Raw genomic sequence first — 23,200 nt, 5'->3', positions numbered from 1 at the left:
CTTAAAAAGCCTTTTATTTATCTGTAGCATGTGTAGATACTCTTTGCGTTTAAAAGCATTTGGTATGATGAAATCCTTTCTACATTTGGAGTGGTTCAAACTCATGGATATTAAATCAATATGCTTAGACGAGAATGGATTTTTTATTATACTTAATATCATCTCTTCATCTTCATAATTTGACAGCTTGTGAACACCTGCTATATGAATATAATATAATATTATGGTGGTGGGTATATTGAATGTTGGTGTTGGGACATGCTGATGATTTACACTACAAATTCCGAAATTGGTTTTGGTGGTGACGGTTATTTTATTATCTGTACATAGCTGCCTAGATCTTTTCCAGGTTGCCGTTCATAATTAATACACTGATGATGTTATGTTCAATTAGAATTGCTTGTTGCAATTAATGGTGTAGAATGCTTATTTTATTTATTTCAGCTTTATTTGCTTTAAATCATTTTAAGGGTTATTTTGTATAATTGATCTGATGTTATTAATATTTATTTGAAAATAATGTTGTTTATTATATAATTATTTCCATCTGTTCTATTATTCAGTTTTATCACATAATAGTTTTGGAAATAAAAAATATGTAATGTATAAAGTACTTTCGTTAAACAAAGCAGTTGTGTCAGTACGACAGTACTTCTGCTCAAAAACAAAACAAAAAAATAGCTGAAACATTTAAATGTCCTCTGTTCAAGTTGCATTGTAATAATGGTTTCACATCAACAGTGATCAGCTGTTGGGATCACTCAGAATGTCCTGCACAACAAGCCTGTATTGGAGAGAAGTGTTTGAATCCTTGTAGCATTGCAAATCCTTGCAACGCACAACAAGAGTGCCAGGTGCACGAACATCAGCCAGTGTGTGTCAAAGGTTAGCATATAGTCTAATTCAACTCTCATTGCTACGGGCATCATTTCAAATATTGTTATAGTATAGTGTTCGCGTAGGCTTCCGCGGCTGGTGTACATGGTGTGTGGATAAGCTTCAGGGCTTCTACCGCATTGTCTTGGTGTTATCGGCTGACATTTCGACCGCTGTGTTGTGGCCATCTTCAGAGCAGTTGTTGGATAAGGAAATAGTCTGCCAGTACTTATATATATAGTAGTCTCGATGGGGGGGAGTACTTGCTGTGATAGGTCGTAGGTTCTCCTTCTGGCATCTGATTGGTCCTACGTGGTCCAATCCGGTTGAGGTCTGTATGAAGGGGAGTATTCATATTAAATACTGGCCCTCATAAGGTCCGAAAGAGTGACCTTGATACCGTGCCCATTGTCCGGATGAAGGGGGGGGGGCGCCGCGTACATGTGGAGACCTGGTTTCTCGTTCCTAAGTATAGGTTGTAGGTTCTTCTTCTGGCATCTGCTTGGTCCTATGTCCAACCCGATTGGACCACGTAGGACCAAGCAGATGCCAGAAGAAGAACCTACAACCTATACTTAGGAACGAGAAACCAGGTCTCCACATGTACGCGGCCCCCCCTTCATCCGGACAACGGGCACAGTATCAAGGTCACTCTTTCGGACCTTATGAGGGCCAGTATTTAATATGAATACTCCCCTTCATACAGACCTCAACCAGATTGGACCACGTAGGACCAATCAGATGCCAGAAGGAGAACCTACGACCTATCACAGCAAGTACTCCCCCCCATCGAGACTACTATATATATATATAAGTACTGGCAGACTATTTCCTTATCCAACAACTGCTCTGAAGATGGCCACAACACAGCGGTCGAAACGTCAGCCAATAACACCAAGACAACGCGGTAGAAGCCCTGAAGCTTATCCACACACCATTGTTATAGTATGTTTTTATACAGAAGGAATCGTCCCACCAAGAGTTTTAAACAGCTCAGATTAGCAGACCAATGACATTTGTGTCCTTCCTCCTACTGTCTCCAACCCCTAAATGTCATTGGCCACTAATCCGACCAGATTAAAACAAGATCTTTGGGTTTAAAACTCTTGGCGAGAATATTCCTTCTGTATAAAAAAATATACTATAATGTAGTCAGCAAAGCTGTAGCAAAAGCTTTGCTCATTCTTAAAAAAAAAAATTTGAGGGAAGAATGCTAAATTTTTTCTCGAGTTTATTACTCTGATCTGAATTTTAATTAAATACGTGTAACATCAGTTTTTGGACTTCAGAATAATGAATATTTCATTACTAAAATTAAAATTAAACGCTTAGGCCTATCTACTCAACCACTAAAATAGTGACTGTAAAATCAAATTAAAATTCAGTAACTTTTATGTAAAGAAGATGTTTGTTATATTATATTCCTATAAATATAAGTAAGACTCAGTCAATTTTATATGAGCTTTTGTATTAAGTGTTAGAAATGTGATGCACATTATATGGCAGATTTTACGAGTTACAAGGTATATTGTTCTTGTAGTTGGATTATTATGAGTAGAGACCAGAAGTTCATGCATTTGCATACTTTTCCTGGAGTATATAACTGTATGCTTACACACTATTATCTATGCGAATTATCAATTTTTGAGTTTATTAAGTATGATTTTATGTTGCATATAAGTGCGTATTTTCGTCACTTTTATAAATGCATCATATTTTCAATACTTTAAGACCTGTATTCGAGTAGATACCAGGAGAAAGGTAGAGAGGAAGACAAAGAACTACCTGGCGAGATGGGATAACAGCAGTTATGACAGCAGAGAATATGTAAGATGGACTATGGTGCGATAGAAAAGAATGGAAAAGGGCAATCAGAAGATGTCAAAGACATTGAAAAACCCTCACACACACACACACACACACACACACACACACACACACACACACACACACACACAAACACACACACACACACACACACACACACACACACACACACACACACACACTCTTATTCTCACTTTCACTCACTCGCAGAGTGAGAGTTGACTCCCGATAATTCGCATATGGTTAAGAGGAAGAGAGAGAGAGAGCGTAAATCGAATGAAAACAAATGACAACATTATTTCATCACTTTGTCCCCAAAAGAATCGCGAATTAACCGCATGCGAATTATCGGGAGTCAGCTGTGTATGTATATATATATATATAATTTTTATTCATTTCATTTAGTATTTTGCCCAAGGGCAAGTCTTAAACTCCAAACCCATCTTTCTCTCCAATCTTTCCTATTTTCTGCCTTCCTCTTTATTTTCTCATATGATCTTAATATCGTCTATCATCTGATATCTTCTTCTACCCCAAACTCTTCTCCCATTCACCATTCTTTCCAGTGCATCATTCAGTAGGCAGTTTCTTCTCTGCCAGTGACCCAACCAATTCCTTTTCCTCTTCCTGATCAGTTTCAGCATCATTCTTTCTTCACCCACTCTTTCCAACACAACTTCATTTCTTATTCTGTCTGTCCACTTCACATGTACCATTCTTCTCCATATCCACATTTCAAATGCTTCTAGTTGCTTCTCTTCATTTCGTCGTAATGACCATGTTTCTGTCCCATACAATGCCACACTCCACACAAAATACTTCACTAGTCTCTTCCTTAGTTCGTTTTCCAGAGGTCTGCAAAAGATGCTCCTTTTTCTATTAAAAGCTTCCTTGGCCATTGCTATCCTCCTTTTGACTTCCTGGGAGCAGCTCATGTTACTGCTTATAGTACACCCCTAGTATTTGAAGCTGTTCACTTGCTCTACTGTCTCATTTAGAATTCGCAAGTTTATCTTCTGGATTTTTCTTCCTATGACCATGCTCTTCGTCTTATTTGCATTTATCTTCATCGCATACTGCTCACAGCTGTCATTTAGCTCCAGTAGCATATCCTTTAGTATCATTTCCTCTTCTGCTAACAACGCCATATCAGCAGCAAATCTTGTGGCGAAATAATGTTGTCATTTATGTTTTTATTCGATTTATGCTCTCTCCCTTCCTCTTAAGAAATTTGCGATCTAAACTCAGAAAAGAATTAACAATCCTCTAAAAAAAAAAAAAAAAAAAAAAAAAAAAAAAAAAAAAAAAAAAAAAAAAAAAAAAATGGCAGATTATTTTTGTTAAGCTAGTATCTTATGAATATGATATTTCGTAAAACTTGTGTCTATCCCATTGCTGTAGTAATGTATAATATTATAATGTTTCAAAATATTTTGCACTGTTTCCCATTTTGCATTTGATTTTGAAGTGTATTTTAGTAATTGCACTTTGTCATAGTAATTTTTACAAAACATGTTGCGGATAATTCGCGATTTTCGATATTTCGCGGAAGCTTGTGCATTAATTACCGCGAATTATCTGGAGTCGACTGTATACTGGGTGATTCACAAAGTTCTCCCCCGGCTTATGGAGATGATTTCCTGTAGTTATTTGGAACAAAATATATAAATTAATGGGATTACATTCATAATTACGGAGATACAGTAATTTGAAAACAGCAGAAAAAGCTTTTTATTTCAGAATTTCAGTAACAAAAATGCAAAAAATAATTGAAATACAAACAATTGATTATTTATGTATCAGTGTCTTTCATTTAGAGTGGATGTAACCCTTAGAAGCCGGAAGACTTATGCCACTATTGCACGCAAATTTCTTAACTCTTTACCTGGGGTTCGTATATCTGCATAATCGGGTAAGTTCCTGTTGTGTCCGGCCAGCATATCGTGCCTAAGATCGCAGGTTCGCGTCCTGGCCACTGCAGTCAATTGAGCCTGTGGTAGAGAATGGGGAGGGCCCATGTAAAGCAATTGGTGTAATAGTACGCAATTGACTGCAGTTGAAATGATTTTGCACCTTTTTTAAGGAAAAAAAAATTACAAAACATTTTTTATTGTTTTAATCAAGTGAAATGTCCTTAATGTTACATAAAATTAAAGAATATCAACGTATTTTATATATAATATACAATTTATAATATATTATATCACATCATGACCATAATACTAGCTGGCCACTATAATGGACGCACGGCTCCTAAAGGTTAAAACACATTATCGAAAATGCCTCCATGAATCTCAAGGCCTCCACACAGTTGTGAACCGCACGTGTAGCTTTTCTCAGCTTCACACATTTATTTCTTATTGTCGCCTGGGTATTCAGAAGCGTTGAAGCAACTCCTTGCATGTTTGTACCTTACCTTAACATAATACACGATGTCTTTCATCCATCCCCAGATGCAGTAATCTAAGGGTGCACATAGTTATGCCAACAAACATGCCTAGCACTCCATTCACTATGATGCATTTCGAAAATGTGTTTAACTCCGTAATTGTAAATGTGACCCGACTAATTTATTTACATTTTTTGTTCCAAATAATCTAGGAATCACCTCCATAAACCGGTGGAGAACTTGTGAATCACTCTGTATATTTAGTACCATATTTTTTAGGCATGAACTTCCGGGCCCTAATTAGTAGAGGCCTATTTGCTATTCATGAAATCAGTAATATTCAATGTTCCTATTGCAATAAATTCATTTCAGAATCTAATCTTAATGCTTCTTCAAACTATGATTATTAAGCGTCTTTTATTCATTGTGCTGTTACTGAAATTTATAACAGTAGGTATAATTAAGGTAATTGTTACAGAAATTCTGTGCAGGATGGGCAGCAAATGCTTTATCAAGACATTTCTTTCACGTTTTGTTATTATAATTGCTAAACATACATAAATTCACAATAAATAAATAGCACAAATAAAAAAATATATGAATATGTCAAATTAGATGCTTCTTGGCCTCTCACTCTCGTTTATGAAGGGAAGTCTTGGAAATATCAGATTAAAATAATGTGAATTCATATATATATATATATATATATATATATATATATATATATATATATCATCAGCAGATATTTCTGATATAAAAGAAATGCAATAATAAATTGTATAAAAATTGCTCTTTGTGCGAATCACTTAATCATATTGGAATTTGTTGTTTATTTATGTTTTTATTTCAGTTTGTCAGTGTCAGAAGCATGGAGATTGTAGACCTGGACATATTTGTGATGGCTGCCACTGTGGACCAATAGGTAAATAAGGAGTAATTTTTTCGTTTTAAGTTATTATAAATGACGTCTTCCATTAAAACAATAACAGTACCGTATTTGTAGTTACATTGTATTATACAATTCATGTAATATAAGCAAGCTAAATAGTGTCATTATCTTGAGAATAAACATTCAACGAGCACCCATATTGTAACTTTATAATGCAATACAATAGTTTACTCTTCCTTTCTTTCTTCATTTATTTCCTTTTTAATTTTAGGCAATGTGCCCAAAACAGGATGTGAACACTGTCCTCCTGGATATCAATGTAATCCACTTACTGGAGCGTGCATCAAAGGTAGGATGAGTGTAAACTCATGAGATGTTTATTTTTCAGTTGACTGTTAATAATGAACAAACAAGTGGTGTGTTGCTGTTTTGTATTGTTTACTAACAATGCTTGGATGCTATTCATTAATGTGCAGTATTCCTTCAAAAAGTCGGTTCACCATTTTTAAAGTCGTGTGCAAAAAAGTTTAACAAACTAATCAGAATAGGATCATCGCTAGCAGTGTGAAGAGACAGTTCTGAAGGTGGCAGCCTGATCAAGATCACTCCTATGGAAACTAACAACTGACTCCGCAGCAGAAACTCTTTGAACAGCTTTTTTTGCTTACAGTTCTTATGATGGCTATTTCTGTTATCTTGAACACTTTTAGAGTGCTGTTTAGTCTATGTACAAAGGCAAAGTGGAAAACATTCCATTTATACCGCTCCTTGTTATATATTTCTATAACTAAAGTGCTTCAGTTACGTGGCATTAGTATCAAACTGTCTTTACATTTGTGTTACAGAATAACTCTTCTTGTTCTTATCTCTTACGTATATTCCGGTGTTTTCCCATAAACAATTATTTTTCAGATTTAAGTTTTTGTCTAGCTTCTGTTAGTAACATAGCTAACAACTTGAATAACGTCTTTTTAAATATAAGAATACTTCATTTTTCTGTCAAAACTAATCTTCATTTCACTAACTCGTATAAAAATCTTCTGGGGATTTAAATCTAAACATTTCTATTAAATCTGTATATATGTCTAATATTCTTTTAAACATTAAAAAATCAAAATAGCAACACATCTTGTCACACTGTCCTTTAAGCGACTCTGCTTTTATGTCCATATAATTATGTTTCAATGACGAATTATAGTGTAAATAAGTTTCTTCTGTTGAAATATGTTGGGATCTGTTGAATCATTTCTATTCTGAAATTCTAGCAGCATGACGAAGCATTAGCATGAATTTGTCAGAAATATATTATAAAATAGCGTTCATATTAATTGTTTAGGGGTCTGCTTATTACTGGGATAACTTATTGCTTTTAAAGTATTAAATTTTTCTACTTGAGGTAAGCCAAAATGTCTTTATCTTAGAAAAAAATATAGCATGAAATGAGACCTTAAAAAATCTGTATATCGAAGTAAAACACGCTGGTGTAACAAACTTCTTACTGTTTCGAACATTTCTCCTCTCTAGTCATGTTCTTTATACTCTGAATGAAGAAACAATTTAACCTGTTTTACATTATGATTTATATATTGCATGTATGTAAAGTGGCACAGGTTAGTAAAGAATATATGAATTTTTGTATGTTGTGAAAGGTAAGACACAATATTATTAACAATATTGGCATGTGAATGTGGTGGTGTAGAAATTCAAAGCACTTGCTTGTTGCTTAGCTTTTGGCTTCTGTTGTGGATTTGGTTTGTTTCAATTTTATATATTTATTATATTTACTATCTATCGGTATTCCTACTTCATGTTAATTTTAGTATTACTTGATCTGAGCTCAATTTCGCTGAAAATAATTTATAAGTTGCTTAGCATTTACTCGACAATTCTTATTCATACAGTGTCCAAAACCTGAATACCGGTACTTAAAAAAGAAACTTCTACGTTTTCTACATTTGTCGTATAGGCTAGTTGTAAATAAAATTTAATCCATGATGTGTACTGGTAACTTTTCTATGAAATTTAGCTCTGATCTTAAATGTTCCTTCTTGTATATTTGTTGTAAAATATATATACGAACACTTAAAAATATTTGCACTAATGTTAGTGTGGTACAAATGTAAATTTCTATTTCTGTAACAATCTTAGTCATCTGTCCTAGTAATTTAATGTTTACATTGTATTTATTTGTACATAATTTAAAATAATCACTGTCTCTTGGTGAATTCTATCTTAGTAGATTATTTGTACCACTTTATTTGCACATGAACTAACATTATTATTTATTTCTCTGTTTTTTTACCCCTCACTAAAATAACTGAATCAACAGAAACAGCTACAACAATGACACCCACATTACCAAGCGCAACCATTACAAAAATTACGTCTGAAACAGAGTCAACCTTAACAAGTCACATCACTGAGACTCCTTATGTAGCACAGACAATGACAGAAAGAACAGAACAACCTATAACTGTGACACAGACACCTACAGGTGGTAAGGAAGGTTTCACAACTGTCAGAGAACATCTTTCTTCAACAACACTTTTCCCAGAAGAAACGTCGGCAACTACTCCTGTTGTTGAACCTGTTGAACCAACTGGAAACATTTCAACAACTGGCACAACTGTACCAGAAAGAGAAAGTATAGGCACAACTCCAGAAATTATTTCTACGTATTCTAGAGAAACTGTAACACCAAGTATTGGTTCTCAAAACACAGAACAAGTTCCTACATCAACAGAATATATTACTAAAATACCAATTACTCAGACACCAGGGAGACCTGTACAAACCACTTATAGACAAACCATACTTCCACCAGAAGTAAGTGGAATTACGTCTCCTACATCCGAAGCTCCAAGAACAATTATAACAGAAAGACATGAAGAAACTACATATAGGCAATTCACACTTCCTACAGAATTTAGTGTAATTACATCTGTCGGAACTGAAGTTCCAAGCGGAGTTACAACCAGAAGACCTGAAGAAACTACATATAGCCAACCTACATTTCCAGCAAAAACTCCAGGCCTAGAAACAACATCTCAAGAAACTACATTCAGTCAACCAGCTCTTCCAACAGAAGTAAGTGGAACTACATCCACTGGAATTGAAATTTCAAGTGAAGTGACAACTGAAAGACCGGAAGAAATTACATACAGACAGTCCACACTTCCAACAGAGATTCCAGGAGTGGTGACAACTGGAAGAACCGAAGGAACTACATACAGACCGCCTACACTTCCAACAGAGATTTCAGGTGTGGTGACAACTGAAAGACCCGAAGAATCTACATACAGACAGTCCACACTTCCAACAGAGATTCCAGGAGTGGTGACAACTGGAAGAACCGAAGGAACTACATACAGACAGCCCACACTTCCAACAGAGATTTCAGGTGTGGTGACAACTGGAAGAACCGAAAGTACTACATACAGACAGCCCACACTTCCAACAGAGATTCCAGCTGTGGTGACAACTGGAAGAACCGAAGAAACTACATACAGACAGCCCACACTTCCAACAGAGATTTCAGGTGTAGTGACAACTGGAAGAACCGAAGGAACTACATACAGACAGCCCACACTTCCAACAGAGATTTCAGGTGTGGTGACAACTGAAAGACCTGAAGAATCTACATATGGACAGCCCACACTTCCAACAGAGGTTCCAGCTGTGGTGACAACTGAAAGAACCGAAGAAACTACATACAGACAGCCCACTCTTCCAACAGAGGTTTCAGGTGTGGTGACAACTGGAAGAACCGAAGAAACTACATACAGACAGCCTACACTTCCAACAGAGATTTCAGGTGTGGTGACAACTGGAACAATCGAAGGTACTACATACAGACAGCCCACACTTCCAACAGAGATTCCAGCTGTGGTGACAACTGGAAAAACCGAAGAAACTACATACAGACAGCCCACACTTCCAACAGAGATTTCAGGTGTCGTGACAACTGGAAGAACCGAAGGAACTACATTCGGACAGCCCACACTTCCAACAGAGATTTCAGGTGTGGTGACAACTGGAAGAACCGAAGAAACTACATACAGACAGCCCACACTTCCAACAGAGATTTCAGGTGTGGTGACAACTGGAAGAACCGAAGGTACTACATACAGACAGCCCACATTTCCAACAGAGATTCCAGCTGTGGTGACAACTGGAAGAACCTTAGAAACTACATACAGACAGCCCACACTTCCAACAGAGATTTCAGGTGTGGTGACAACTGGAAGAACCGAAGGAACTACATATGGACAGCCCACATTTCCAACAGAGGTTCCAGCTGTGGTGACAACTGAAAGAACCGAAGAAACTACATACACACAGCCCACTCTTCCAACAGAGGTTTCAGGTGTGGTGACAACTGGAAGAACCGAAGGAACTACAAACAGACAGCCCACACTTCCAACAGAGATTTCAGGTGTGGTGACAACTGGAAGAACTGAAGGAACTACATACGGACAGCCCACACTTCCAACAGAGATTTCAGGTGTGGTGACAACTGGAAGAACCGAAGAAACTACATACAGACAGCCCACACTTCCAACAGAGATTTCAGGTGTGGTGACAACTGGAAGAACCGAAGGTACTACATACAGACAGCCCACATTTCCAACAGAGATTCCAGCTGTGGTGACAACTGGAAGAACCGAAGAAACTACATACAGACAGCCCACACTTCCAACAGAGATTTCAGGTGTGGTGACAACTGGAAGAACTGAAGGAACTACATACGGACAGCCCACACTTCCAACAGAGATTCCAGGTGTGGTAACAACTCAAAGAACGGAAGAAACTACATATAGACTACCTACACTTCCGACAGAGATTTCAGGTGTGGTAACAACTGAGAGACCTGAAGAAACTACATATAGGCAGCTCACACTCCCAACAGAGATTCCAGGTGTGGTGACATTCAGAAGACCTGAAGAAACTACATATAGACCACCCACACTTCCAACAGAGATTCCAAGAGTGGTGACAACAGAAAGACCTGAAGAAACTACGTACACACAACCCACACTTTCAACAGAGATTCCAGGTGTAGTAACAACTGTAAGATCACAAGAAACTACATACAGGCAATCCACATCTCCAACATTAGTAAGCGAAATTACATCTGTGGAAACCAAGGTTCCATATTTCGAACAAACTACCATTACAAGTGGAGTTACAACACGTAAACATGAAGTTATTACTTATATACAGACTGAAGCACCTGCAGTTTCTACAGGTGGAGTATCTGTAGAATCAGGTTCTTCTACAGTAGTGCCAACAAGAGAGCCTGTAACTGTAACAAGTTCAGGAACTGTAACATATGTAACAGAATCGTCTGTATCTTCGTCAAAAATACCTTCTGGCTCATTAACTGTATCACCAAATGTTTCCTTTACACCACGTGTTGAAGAACCTACGACAACAAAAATCCTAACAACACCAACTGCACAATCTCCGACAACAATCATTTCAGGTGTTGATATAGAGGTTACAATACCAGAAGAACCTTCAGAAGAACCTCTGGAAACAACAACAGAAACAGTTATAGGAGTCTACACTACTGTAAGCCCCTCAGTGAGACCAGAACTAACAGAGAAACCTACTTCGTTATATCCAACCACATTTTCACCATCTGCAGGAAATCTGACATCTGGAACTGAAATTTCTGTTACAACAGAATCACACCTATCAATTGCAACAACAGTAGAAACAGCAGTACCAACCACAGAAAGAATTACACCTGAAGTTACAAGTTTACGAACAACACAGCAAGCAGAAGTGAGTACAGAATCATCTGTATCTCCAACTACACCACAGGAACGTTTTACTACAGCTGGTATAGAAGTGGAAACTACTACAGTCTCTCAAACACAAGGTCCATCATCAGGAACAACACCACTTCTGGAATCAACAGGTACAACAGTCTTTAATCCTATTATGAGTCCAGGAACAACTGAAAGTCCACCTTATGCTGAAACGACACAAACAGAAGGATATTCTATTGAATATACTACTGGCATACGTGAAGAACTTACAACATTAAGGGAAGGAAGAACAGGAACATCAATTTTTACTACTCAGCAATATGATACTCTGCCTCCTCTGAGTGAAGCCAGTTCCTCTGCTATTACCACTACTGGCACTGAAGCTGATGTAGAAACTACAACTTTCTTATCAACTCCAGTGTCAGGAGAGGTTGCAACAGAGCGTGGTACAACTGTAGGTGGGACAGAAGTGTCTGTAACTGAAACAAGTGTTACCGAAAGCCCGATAACTGAAAAACCGAGTGTTCCAATAACAACAACAGGAGAGTATAGTATAGTAACAGAAATAAAAACTAAACCAGAAACCACAACATTAATAATTGGAGAAGCATCGACAACATCTCCAGAATTTCCTACACAACAACCAACAACTATACAATCAGAAGTGTCAACAGAAGTAACAATGATACCTACTGAAACATCTACAATTTCTACAGAAAGATCTACAGCAATACCTACAGAAACATTTACAACTGCGACAGAAATATCTACAGAAGGAAGTTCAGCAGGAACATCCACAGGATTTCCAACAGCAATACCAACATTGCGTACAGAAATGCCAATTGAAACAACTACAAGAAGTTCAACTAGGTCTACAGAAACTACAACGGAAGAGATGGTAGAATTAAGCACTTTAATGTCAATAACTCCATCAATTTCAGGTTCGACAGAAACACAGTCAACAACAAGAAGTGGTGTAGAAGTTGTATCCACAACAGAAATAACATTTGAAGGAACAACTGAAGTCCCAACAACTGCTCCCTTCACAGTTGAAACTATTACAGTTAAAACTTTAGAAACCACCACTGAATACAGACAACCTGAGACTGACATTACAACTGCACTTCCTCCTACTACTAAGATAACTAATAGGACATGTGTTGCTGATGCTGACTGCCCCCCCTCTGAAGCCTGTAGAAGCAGTCTTTGTGTGAATCCTTGTGCAGAGAGCAACAATGGTTGCGCATTCAATGCCTTGTGTACAGTCACGAACCACGTCATACTTTGCACTTGCCCACCCGGGCAATCCGGGGATGCCACCAAGGATTGCCAAGGTATATTTCACTGTTACAGATACACAGACAACAAAGCCCAGAAACATATGATTCACATGCTTAAGTTGTATTAAATCTGTTGTACATATGCAATGAAATTTGTTACTGGTATTTCGGGTGTACCGGTACCTAGAATGTCATTACAATTCAATTCGACATGAATGGCTATAAAGACAGGAATTATATTTAGGATTTGTAAAGTGAGTTACTTATGAATTTGAAAGTAAATTTAACATTCAATGTTGATATGAATTTTGATGTTAAATTCATTTTTAAGTTATTGAATATTTTTTAACTATATGAGCAACTTACATGAAGTGCAAATCCTGGATACTTACCTGCTCTTTTATTTGTTTCATTGTTCGTTTAAATTGTAATGATCATAAAGAATATCCTATGTTTCTCTCTTTCTTTGACTATCATTAAACTTTGTGTCTTACATTTCTCTGTAGAATATATTGTATATGATGTGTACAGAAATAAAATTAATATAATTCTAAATGGCACTATATATAGAAGAGCACACTCTTGTACTGCTATTATTCTTCAGGAAACTACTTTTTTATTATGTAGAATGTAGTATAATTTGTACAATGCTCATTTTTCTTTGTACAGTAACATGAGCTAATTTAGCAAATCTACTTCTAACTTGACTATTCTTCTGATAATCTGCTGCAGTTCTAATATGCAGAAGCCTTTACGAAGCACTTGGTAACTTAAAATCAATAAAGAACAAAAAGTTCACCTTTGTAAATGTTCATGATATTTTCAATTTCACATTATTCTGACATCTGAAAGTTTGTCATCCAAATTATTTTCTTTTTTCAGATTTTATTAGTCACAGTTCATATTTAAATATTGTGCTGCTACTGTGTAGGCCTATTTAATTAGACTGAACTATATTTGTAAGCGATCTGAATTACAATAATTGATTGTGCTTTATTTATTTGTTCATCATCATTATTTCTGTGTAGCTCACAGACGAAGTTTTGTGAAAATTTGAATATTTTTCGATCGGCCTATACCCTGTTTTTCAAGAGAAGGAATTTTCTCCCCTCCATATTAAAGTTGTGAAATATAAGTTGCCAAGTGTCATTCGTATATGCTACTTAATAACAAAACATAATCATTAATAAAACATAGTTTTTGTACATTTATATAACAATAAGTTAATGTAATTTCACCGTGCACGAGATGTTTCACCCTGGCTGTCTAGAAAAAGTAAAATAATGCAAACAGAATGATACCGTACTAATACAATTCTACTATTCTTCCCTTTTTCTATACTACAAGATAGTAAAAATCTTTGATTTTACTTTTATTTAGAGGAAATGCACTATTATCAAATGACTACACTATCGACTATCCTTGTCAGAGATTTGTATTCAGATTCTGATGTGCACAACTTGAATTAATGGTCAGTAAAGATGGCGTTTAGGGTAGATTTTCGTGAAACACTCTCATTTTTCCTGTCATCACCCCAGGATTTGTTTATTAATAATCATAATTCAAGTAAAATGTATATTTCACTTCCACATAGTACCATATGCAACATGGAAATGTGATTTACATCTAGTAGGAAATGGTTGGTTCAACCGGTCAGCGCATCTGGCCGCAAAACCAGGTGGCCCGGGTTCGAATCCCGGTCGGGGCAAGTTACCTGGTTGAGGTTTTTTCCGGGGTTTTCCCTCAACCCAATACGAGCAAATGCTGGGTAACTTTCGGTGCTGGACCCCGGACTCATTTCACCGGCATTATCACCTTTATTTCATTCAGACGCTAAATAACTTCAGATGTTGATACAGCGTCGTAAAATAATCCAATTAAAAAAAACATGATTAATATAATATCTGTTATTGCGTGAAAGGGGCCTTTCATTTGCGAAATACCGATATCCTGTAGTATGCTACATACCAGAATCAATGTGCAGCAGTGGCATAATAACCTGATAGTTTGATAATTGTACAAGTAAGAATATTTCAGTCTAGTTATAAGTTTTGATTTAGATCCTAAAAATTTTAATTCTTGATTTGAAAAAAAAAAGTCAATTATATCACTATTGCATTATTATTGTACCATTAATTATCTGTCTTGCTGACGGAAATCTAGTTAAGGACAATAAATTTTTGTCTCACTTTCCTTCATGTTATATTGCTGGTAGTCCATTTCTGTTAGTTTGAATTGCATTATTTCAAGTTTTAAGGTTTTCTGAGACCTCTTTCTTGTATTATTGTCATTAAGAATTTTTCACAGTTCAGCACCGTAACATTCTTGAGGCATGACTTCCCATTCTCCTTTCCTCCAAAGAGCCCATTCCCCCTTTATTATATGCCACATTGTTGTCTAGGATTTTAAGAACAATGAAAATGCCTATAGTGCAATTTGGTAATTGTTGCTAGGCGTATATAACCTACAATTAATCTATAAGTAGGCTTGTCAACACTTTATAAGTTCGGTTACAATATCAATTATACTGTTAAAAAAATTAAATGACCCTTCTTATGTACTGTAATGTATTAAGAGTAGATATGTATCTTATAACTTTTTCTTACTGCGACAGCAAAGTGAAACATCTCGTCTTGGTTAATAGATGGTGTGGAGTTAACAATTAGTTAGATTAAATAGAACTAATGTGTAACATAATGATTTATTGCTACCTTCCATGTAGAAACCCCAGGAACAACCAAGGCTCCGAGTCCCTGTGAAACAGACTCGGATTGTGTTGATACAGAAGCATGTTACAAGTCATTCTGTCTGGACCCATGCGAGTTTACTAATGCCTGTGCCGCAACGGCAAAATGTAATGCCAAGGCTCACAGACCCATATGCACTTGCCCTACTGGATATGAGGGCGATCCGGCAGTAAATTGCACTCCATCTAAACCATGTAAGATAATGTGAATAACTTGTGTTACGACATTGATGTTGTTTACATCTTAACAGAGATTCTGCATTTGTTTCTTTTGCCTTCAATAGTGAGCATATTTATTTTAATACCCATATTCACTTTATGTGATGTTGGACACGAAGATTAAAATTATTGCCTGTTTTCTCGTTATGCATGTTGATTCTATTGCTTACATACCAGTATAATTTATGATCTATACTGACATATCCTGAAATGTCAATATTTAGACAATACCGTCATACAAAATGGCCTATACCAGCATACAGCCTGTGTACCTTGACCTGTATCTTTTAAACCTAGATCTTTGCCATTTGGTACGCCATTGGAGCTGATGTTATTATAATGTTTTTCACGCGATTTCTTTCATACGTCTCATCTTCTTCTTGGCCACAATATTTTGTCTGGAAGCATATAATATATAACTTACCATAACTAACAGCAACTGAGTTCTAACAACTAGGCAAAGTTCTGTAAGCGTGAATGACTCTTATTGTTCTGAGTGACTGAAAAGCTACGACTTCCATGAACTAAGTCATATGACTATTAATAGTAGGTAGGGTCACATAGTGTGAAGTAAGAGGGGGTATTTTGACAGCAAGTTGTAGATCGAAACATGGGGTTGCAGTAAGAGAATTGCATTGATAAGAGATATTCCACATTCCTTCTGACGGTAATCATATCTTGGTCGCCATATATTATTCATTAGTATTTTAGTTAAAACACAATAAGATCTGCAAAAGCAATCTTCATGTTAATTATTTAGGTAAACAGGAAAACTGACTCAGTTAGAAGATCATATGCTGTAGGCTGAGAACAAGGGACAAGTTTTCTCCCCTTCTAACCTATTGTTTATATTTTAGAATAGCATAAAATTCATTTAACTGTGTTGAAATCTGACACCTGCAGAAAGTGAAAAACGAAGCATGTATAATAATAATAATTTTCATCTAAAAGTCCAATCTTAAGACACGATTAAATTTAACAAGGTAGTTAGCAAAATCATTGTAGATCTGCTATACCTACACATCACACATTAAGAACCAATGAAGATGTAAAACTGTTAAGCTATATGGAAATTATCATAATTTAAATTTACATATCACGTTGAAGATATCTTAACTTGTAATTCTTCACTTTTTTCAAACTTCGTATTAGTTGTAGAAAAATGTTATTACTATAAACTTACACCCATGTTTCACTTCCACTCTCTCTTTTTAAAATGTATAATAACATATAGTTACAAAAAATGCGTTTTTTTTTTTTTGCTTATCATTACACGAAATATGAAGATGTGACGCTGCAAATATCGATTTCGAGATTTTTGCGGAAATGTAAGTTTTCAGCATCTCTGATGCCGAAAAAATTGGTCAGCACATGTCATCTACGTTACAACCATTTCTTCCAAACTATTGGACCAATATTATTCATATTTAATATGTAGAACCTATTTATCAGGGAATGGTGCTTACGAAACATGTACAATAATTCTTATTATAATTAATTAGTACCAGTATTTGTTTTAAGTAAAAAACACAATTGGTAATCCACGTACGAATCATCAGGAGATTTTCTTTGTTATTTTTTTTTAATAAATATATAGTAGTTTTGTGCTTGTTTATCTCTCCAGGAGGTCCAGGTTCGATCTCCGGCCTAGTTGTATTGGAATTGTGATGAAGAAGGCAGACATTGCAGAGGTTTTTCTCTCTTTCATTCCACCAACACCCTCCATGTTCCCTTCATTTTGATCTCTCATCTGCAATAATTAAAAATAGGCAAGCTGAAGACTTGAGGGTAGTATGGGTCTCTGATGCTGATGTAGGATTTAAGGGCTTGGTGCTCTGGGTTGCGGGGTTTATCAGGTTCTTGTCTTGGGATGGTACTTAGTTCTGTCAGGACTGAGGCTGGATGATACGCCTGTCACAAATGCCACCCAGGCTATCCATAGGACTTGAACAATCATTGTGTATATAGCACGTACTATCAGCCAATGAATATTAGGTGCATAGATCTATCCATCTCAGATTCGGTCCTCGAAAAACGAAACTAAGCCAGTCATCTTCATGATACTCATTTTTTAATTAACTAAGAGAACAGAACATGTTCAGTCAGTTGCATATTGTAGCTCCACTTTGAATTATATCAGATATGATCCTTGAAAATAATATTATTATTTCAGTTTCGTAACTAGAGAAGGTATTTTTAAGTTGAATGGGTATTAACGTATTATCATGTTTATATTATCGTTATTTTATAATCAGAATAAGAAAGAATAAGAAAACATTGCAGTAATAGAAATAAATGCAGAATACTTTGTAGAGGTGTTTGTAAACAGAAAAAGGCACCATTTCCTACAAAAGTGCAATAAAAGTCACATACACTAACATTAATTTCCTGTTTTTCTCTTCAGTTGATCAATAAAAATTACCGTATTATTTGAGTTTCGGCTAAAATCCAAAAGCTGGACAGGATATGAAAGTTCAAAGCTAAAACTTAGAAGACAAGGTATGACAAATGGTATTTTCATATTTAGCCTTCAAGTAGGCCTGTATCTTTCTCTGTAAAGAAATTTTGCTGTTGCTTATTTCTGTTTACATTCAACATCTAGTAACTATGTATGTAGTTTATTGTAGTATTATGATTTATATTAATTTTTAATGATATCATTTCATAGATTACATTCTTGCACGATTATAATGTCAGGTTAAAACCAACAAATTCTTTATATTTCATATTGTTTTTTTTACTATTATTCTGAATACAGACAAAGATTGGTATGAGCTATAAATTCTTTTTCACGTAATATATAAATAGTTATGCACATTTTGTAAATACACTGATAAATTGTTGCGGATTTCAATATCAGAGGAAAGATGTAATATTTAGCATATTTTCATTTGTCATTACTTGGAACTTATAAGAGTATATGCAATACTTAAAGATTTTTCACCTATTCTTTGAGAGATAAATTAGGCTGGTATCAAATAAGTCGATATATCAATAGTCCTTTTCATACTTTTCTGGAACTACATATTTACAAAATTGAATGTCTGATTCATTTAAATATTACTGTTATCGCTACATCTCTCATATAAAATTAAGTTTATACAAATTTTAAAAACTTTACAACTTTTAATAGAATATTATATGAATTATATAAATTAACAAGATCTCTTACTAAGACTATAATATTTTATTTACCTTTAAATTACTTTTATTCAAACTGAAAAGATAAATCAAATCCATTATTAGTACCGCAGGTCTCTCTCTTAACTTGATTTTGTGGTAATTTATTAGACAAAGAAAGTGATTGTTTATTCAATAATTGATGCTCTCAAGTTTAATATGACGATAGACAAGACTATGTTTTGAAGGATGTATATTTTGTAATATATCTGTAACAAGAAATGTTACTAATTATTATAAGTTAATATCATTAATCTTTTCATTCATCTACTTGATTAGCATTAAAATTACCATAATGCCTTAACATTAATTAACCTTCGGTCATTTCACTTTCTTAATATATGATTTTCAAAATAAATAGCAGAGGTCCTACATCAGGGGTTCTCTAATTATACATCATGATGCCTCAGGGAGTTACCGGTCTTTGTCTGGGGCACTGCGTCTATAAGGAGAAACTAAAATTTATAATGTTCAGTGAAACACAACGTGTAAATTTTCAGTACCAGTACATGTATATATTTATTTTATTCTACTTTTGTATTTTCACATTTAAAAGAATACAAGCTTGTATTGTCAATGACTATTTTCTTTTAAAAATACCATCAAATCGAATTTTGGCAATTTTTTTCTTTTTAATTTTGGGTAGAAGGGCATTGCACGGAAAATGTGACGTGAAGGGTGGCGCGGTCTCATCAAGTTTGAGAACACTTACCATACACATAGTGAAACACACCTGTTAAGATAGACAAGTGGCGACAAGAATATACTTCAAATAGTTTTAGTATTCTCTCTTATATTGTTGTAAATAATCATATTCAGTATAATTTCTCATCTAATTGTTTGCTTTGTGCTATATGACACTATTTTAATATAATAATAATAATAATAATAATAATAATAATAATAATAATAATAATAATAATAATAATAATGTCAATAACGATAATAACTACAGTGTTTAGAATTAACATTTTGTTACTGCTTAACTTCAGAAAATTGTTTGTAATTCATAGTTAACCATAACTCTGTAGATTTGTGGCAAGATTACTTGTAAATACTGCACTCCAGTAGTTAGTTAAATTTTTACAATAGATCTTGTGGAAAACTGTTGTTTCTTGTATATATCCATTTTTTTCGAGTCTTCTTCCTCTCGTGTATACATGTGTCTGGTTGTTGCTCTGGTATAGTGAGTTGCTCTAGCAACGATGACTGTCCATTGACTGAAGCTTGCATTGGAGGAGCCTGTCAGCACCCTTGTGACACTCATAATCCATGTGCGTTCAATGCTGTCTGCATCAACACCAACCATGGAACTGACTGTAGTTGTGCTGAAGGCTTCCACGGCAATGGATTTGTTGGTTGTGCACCAGGTATGATTCCACGATCTGCATTTATAATATGGTTAGCCAGAAGTGGCGGTTTGGTAATGGAGTATCACCAGTAATTTTTATCCCAATGTACTTTTTTTTTTTTTTTCATAAGCTCTCACCCAATCATAACTTCTCTCCCCCATCAGGCTGCGGATCTTGTTTTGAGACCTTACCGGTTCAGGGATTGTCATGTTGGCATGTACTGCATGGTGTGCTCCCAATTCAGAAAGTTTTTGGAAACAATTCCTGTTGCATGGGAAATTACATTTGGTAACAACACAAGGGAAAGTAAGTGAGCGCAAAGAATATGTTCTTCTTTTGCAAAAAAAAAAAAAAAAAAAAAAAAAAAAAAAAAAAAAAAAAAAAAAAAAAAAAAAAAAAAATTGAGATTGATAGACATAAAAGGAAAACAACTTTCCTTTCACCCGCAACTTCTGGTTACCAGTAGTACTTAAGAGTTTAGACTGGCTATCTACACTTCCGTTTATGTTATATGTAGTGTTAAGTGTTAGTCTGTGTAAATTGAAGTTACAATTTCATAATTTTATTCTAGTTAACTTTGTTGATTTAATAATTACAGTAAGTTATATGTAACTGAATCTGAAGGCCACAACTTTGGCCTTTGGTATTGAAATTTTACAGAACAATTAAAGTCCTTTGTTTCAAATGAATTAAATCTAGATAACAATGATTATACACTAGCCTGCGAATTTCAACTTTGTGTTTGTTGCCTAAACTAAGTAATGTGATTTTATATAATGTCGATGTGCTGAATCCGAATTTTTAATCCGTTTGCTTCTATCACGTCAGGTTTGTTTGCAAAATCACTTTAAATGTATTTTATAATTACGTGAATTTCATCACCAACTTTTTCATTTCACTTTTTTATTTCAAATTCAAAAGCAATATTTAAAAGACACAACTTGCTGAAATTATGTGTACGGTTGTTCATACATGTCACTAGAGTGATTTTGCTTTGTTTTGTCTTGTTTACTTCACTATTGGATGTATAAATTAGCACAATGTATCACACAAAAAATTACACCACTTGCTTCTTAGTTGAGAAAGTCCTCCTGTTCCTCTTTCTTTTATGTTTCTCTTCAGGTATTTCACGCTTTAACATCCAACAATAATCACCAAGCATACTGATGCTCGGCGTCCCTGGTACCTTCTTTCGAACTCCTGCAGATCCTTGTGAAATCGTTCATCTTACTCTTAGCTGAAAAATCCTAGATTTTCGGCGAAATAATCTAGCTGAGAAAACAGAAAATTTTGATACTCACGTTACAATCAAATTCCTTGTATGCTGCAAGTATGTTAGCCACAATGTTTCGGTAATTAGGATCCTTGTTGCCAAGAATTTTAAAACAACTTCACAAAAAAAAATCCATGCTGATTTCTCCTTTTCATTCATACTGTTTTTAAATGCTGCACCAGACATGTACTTAAAACTGCCTCCTTCCTTATTTAAAGCTTTTACAAGCTGTTTCATTAAGCCACGCTTGATGTGGAGAGATTGCAGCAAAACTTTAGAAGAACTCACAAGGCTTTGGCGCACAACATTCTTACAACCGACTTCCAAATTTTTTCGAGGTGGCCAGTCTTTCATAGTCCAGTGATCAATTCGTATCCTACTATCCTATAGGCATAGAATGCATGGAAATTTGGTAAAACCAGATTGTTAACCCAGGAATATAGTAAGAACTTTGTAATCATCACAAACTTGCCACTAGTGTTCTTATAGTCTAGTCACAACAAGAGTAGTTGCAAATTTGTGTATGATTTTTTTAGGATCACTGAATAGGCAACGGGCACTGAACCAAAAATGTTACCGTTATGAAGGGGGAAATCCTTTAAACTTCGCTTGGAAGCATCAATGAACAGTCTCCATTCACTTAGGTCATAGTTTGGAAGTCCAAGTTTTAGCATAAATTCTTTCACATTACTGCAATATACAAGATTATCATCTTCGGAGAAAAAGTATATAAAACCTATTTCACGTTGTCAGTACCAATAGAATGATGTTTGTTTAAGATTTTCTGGTCGCACAGGGATTGGTACATTAGGCACAGGTAAAATGGCTGACCGAACAACTGAATACATGATTTGATTTTTATGTTTAGAATCGTACCCCTTCACATCACACGAACAGAAGTAGCAGTCATTACTATGGTTCAACTGCTCTCTCCAAACCATAGGTACTCCAAAAGATAGCAACTGTCTTCTCCAATTGATCAAATGACGAAATTCTTCAGTGCATACTCTACATACTTTGTGTGGTGCCCAAGCTTTACTTTGGTCTCCAAGTTTGATTCCAAAATAGGCATGGTATGACTTTTTCGCAAAATCTGTAATAATACACCTCTGCTTAGGCAATGTGTATCTCCTACATAAGTTATATAACAAAAGTGGTCTGGATTATTTAGACATTCTCGATGCAACATGGTAAATACTTTCTTACTGAACTAAAAACTTTCAACATTCTACTCCACAATAAAGCCGCAAACTGATTTCGTTTCGTTTCTAGATGAAACGCAGATGAAATGTGAGAGAAACTACACGAGTTGAGTTGAGTCTCTCACCAAGGAGTGGCTGACATTTCTATCTTCCACAAATAAAAATAATGACAAGGCTGCACGTTATTTCG

General features: G+C 35.3%; 1 protein-coding gene across 1 annotated transcript in view; it reads left to right on the top strand.

Annotated features, from left to right (window-relative positions):
- dpy (dumpy) overlaps positions 1-23,200 on the top strand; it is a 673,297-nt gene that overhangs the window by 370,225 nt on the left and 279,872 nt on the right. Inside the window, exons 44-49 of the mRNA XM_069827690.1 lie at positions 742-885; positions 5,943-6,014; positions 6,253-6,330; positions 8,311-13,092; positions 15,761-15,979; positions 20,371-20,553. Coding sequence (XP_069683791.1) covers positions 742-885; positions 5,943-6,014; positions 6,253-6,330; positions 8,311-13,092; positions 15,761-15,979; positions 20,371-20,553 — 5,478 coding nt within the window. The remainder of the gene's footprint in view (positions 1-741; positions 886-5,942; positions 6,015-6,252; positions 6,331-8,310; positions 13,093-15,760; positions 15,980-20,370; positions 20,554-23,200) is intronic.

This window comes from Periplaneta americana, chromosome 1 (genome assembly GCF_040183065.1).
Source record: "Periplaneta americana isolate PAMFEO1 chromosome 1, P.americana_PAMFEO1_priV1, whole genome shotgun sequence".
Taxonomy (NCBI): domain Eukaryota; kingdom Metazoa; phylum Arthropoda; class Insecta; order Blattodea; family Blattidae; genus Periplaneta; species Periplaneta americana.
This window is presented reverse-complemented; position numbering and strand designations above follow the sequence as displayed.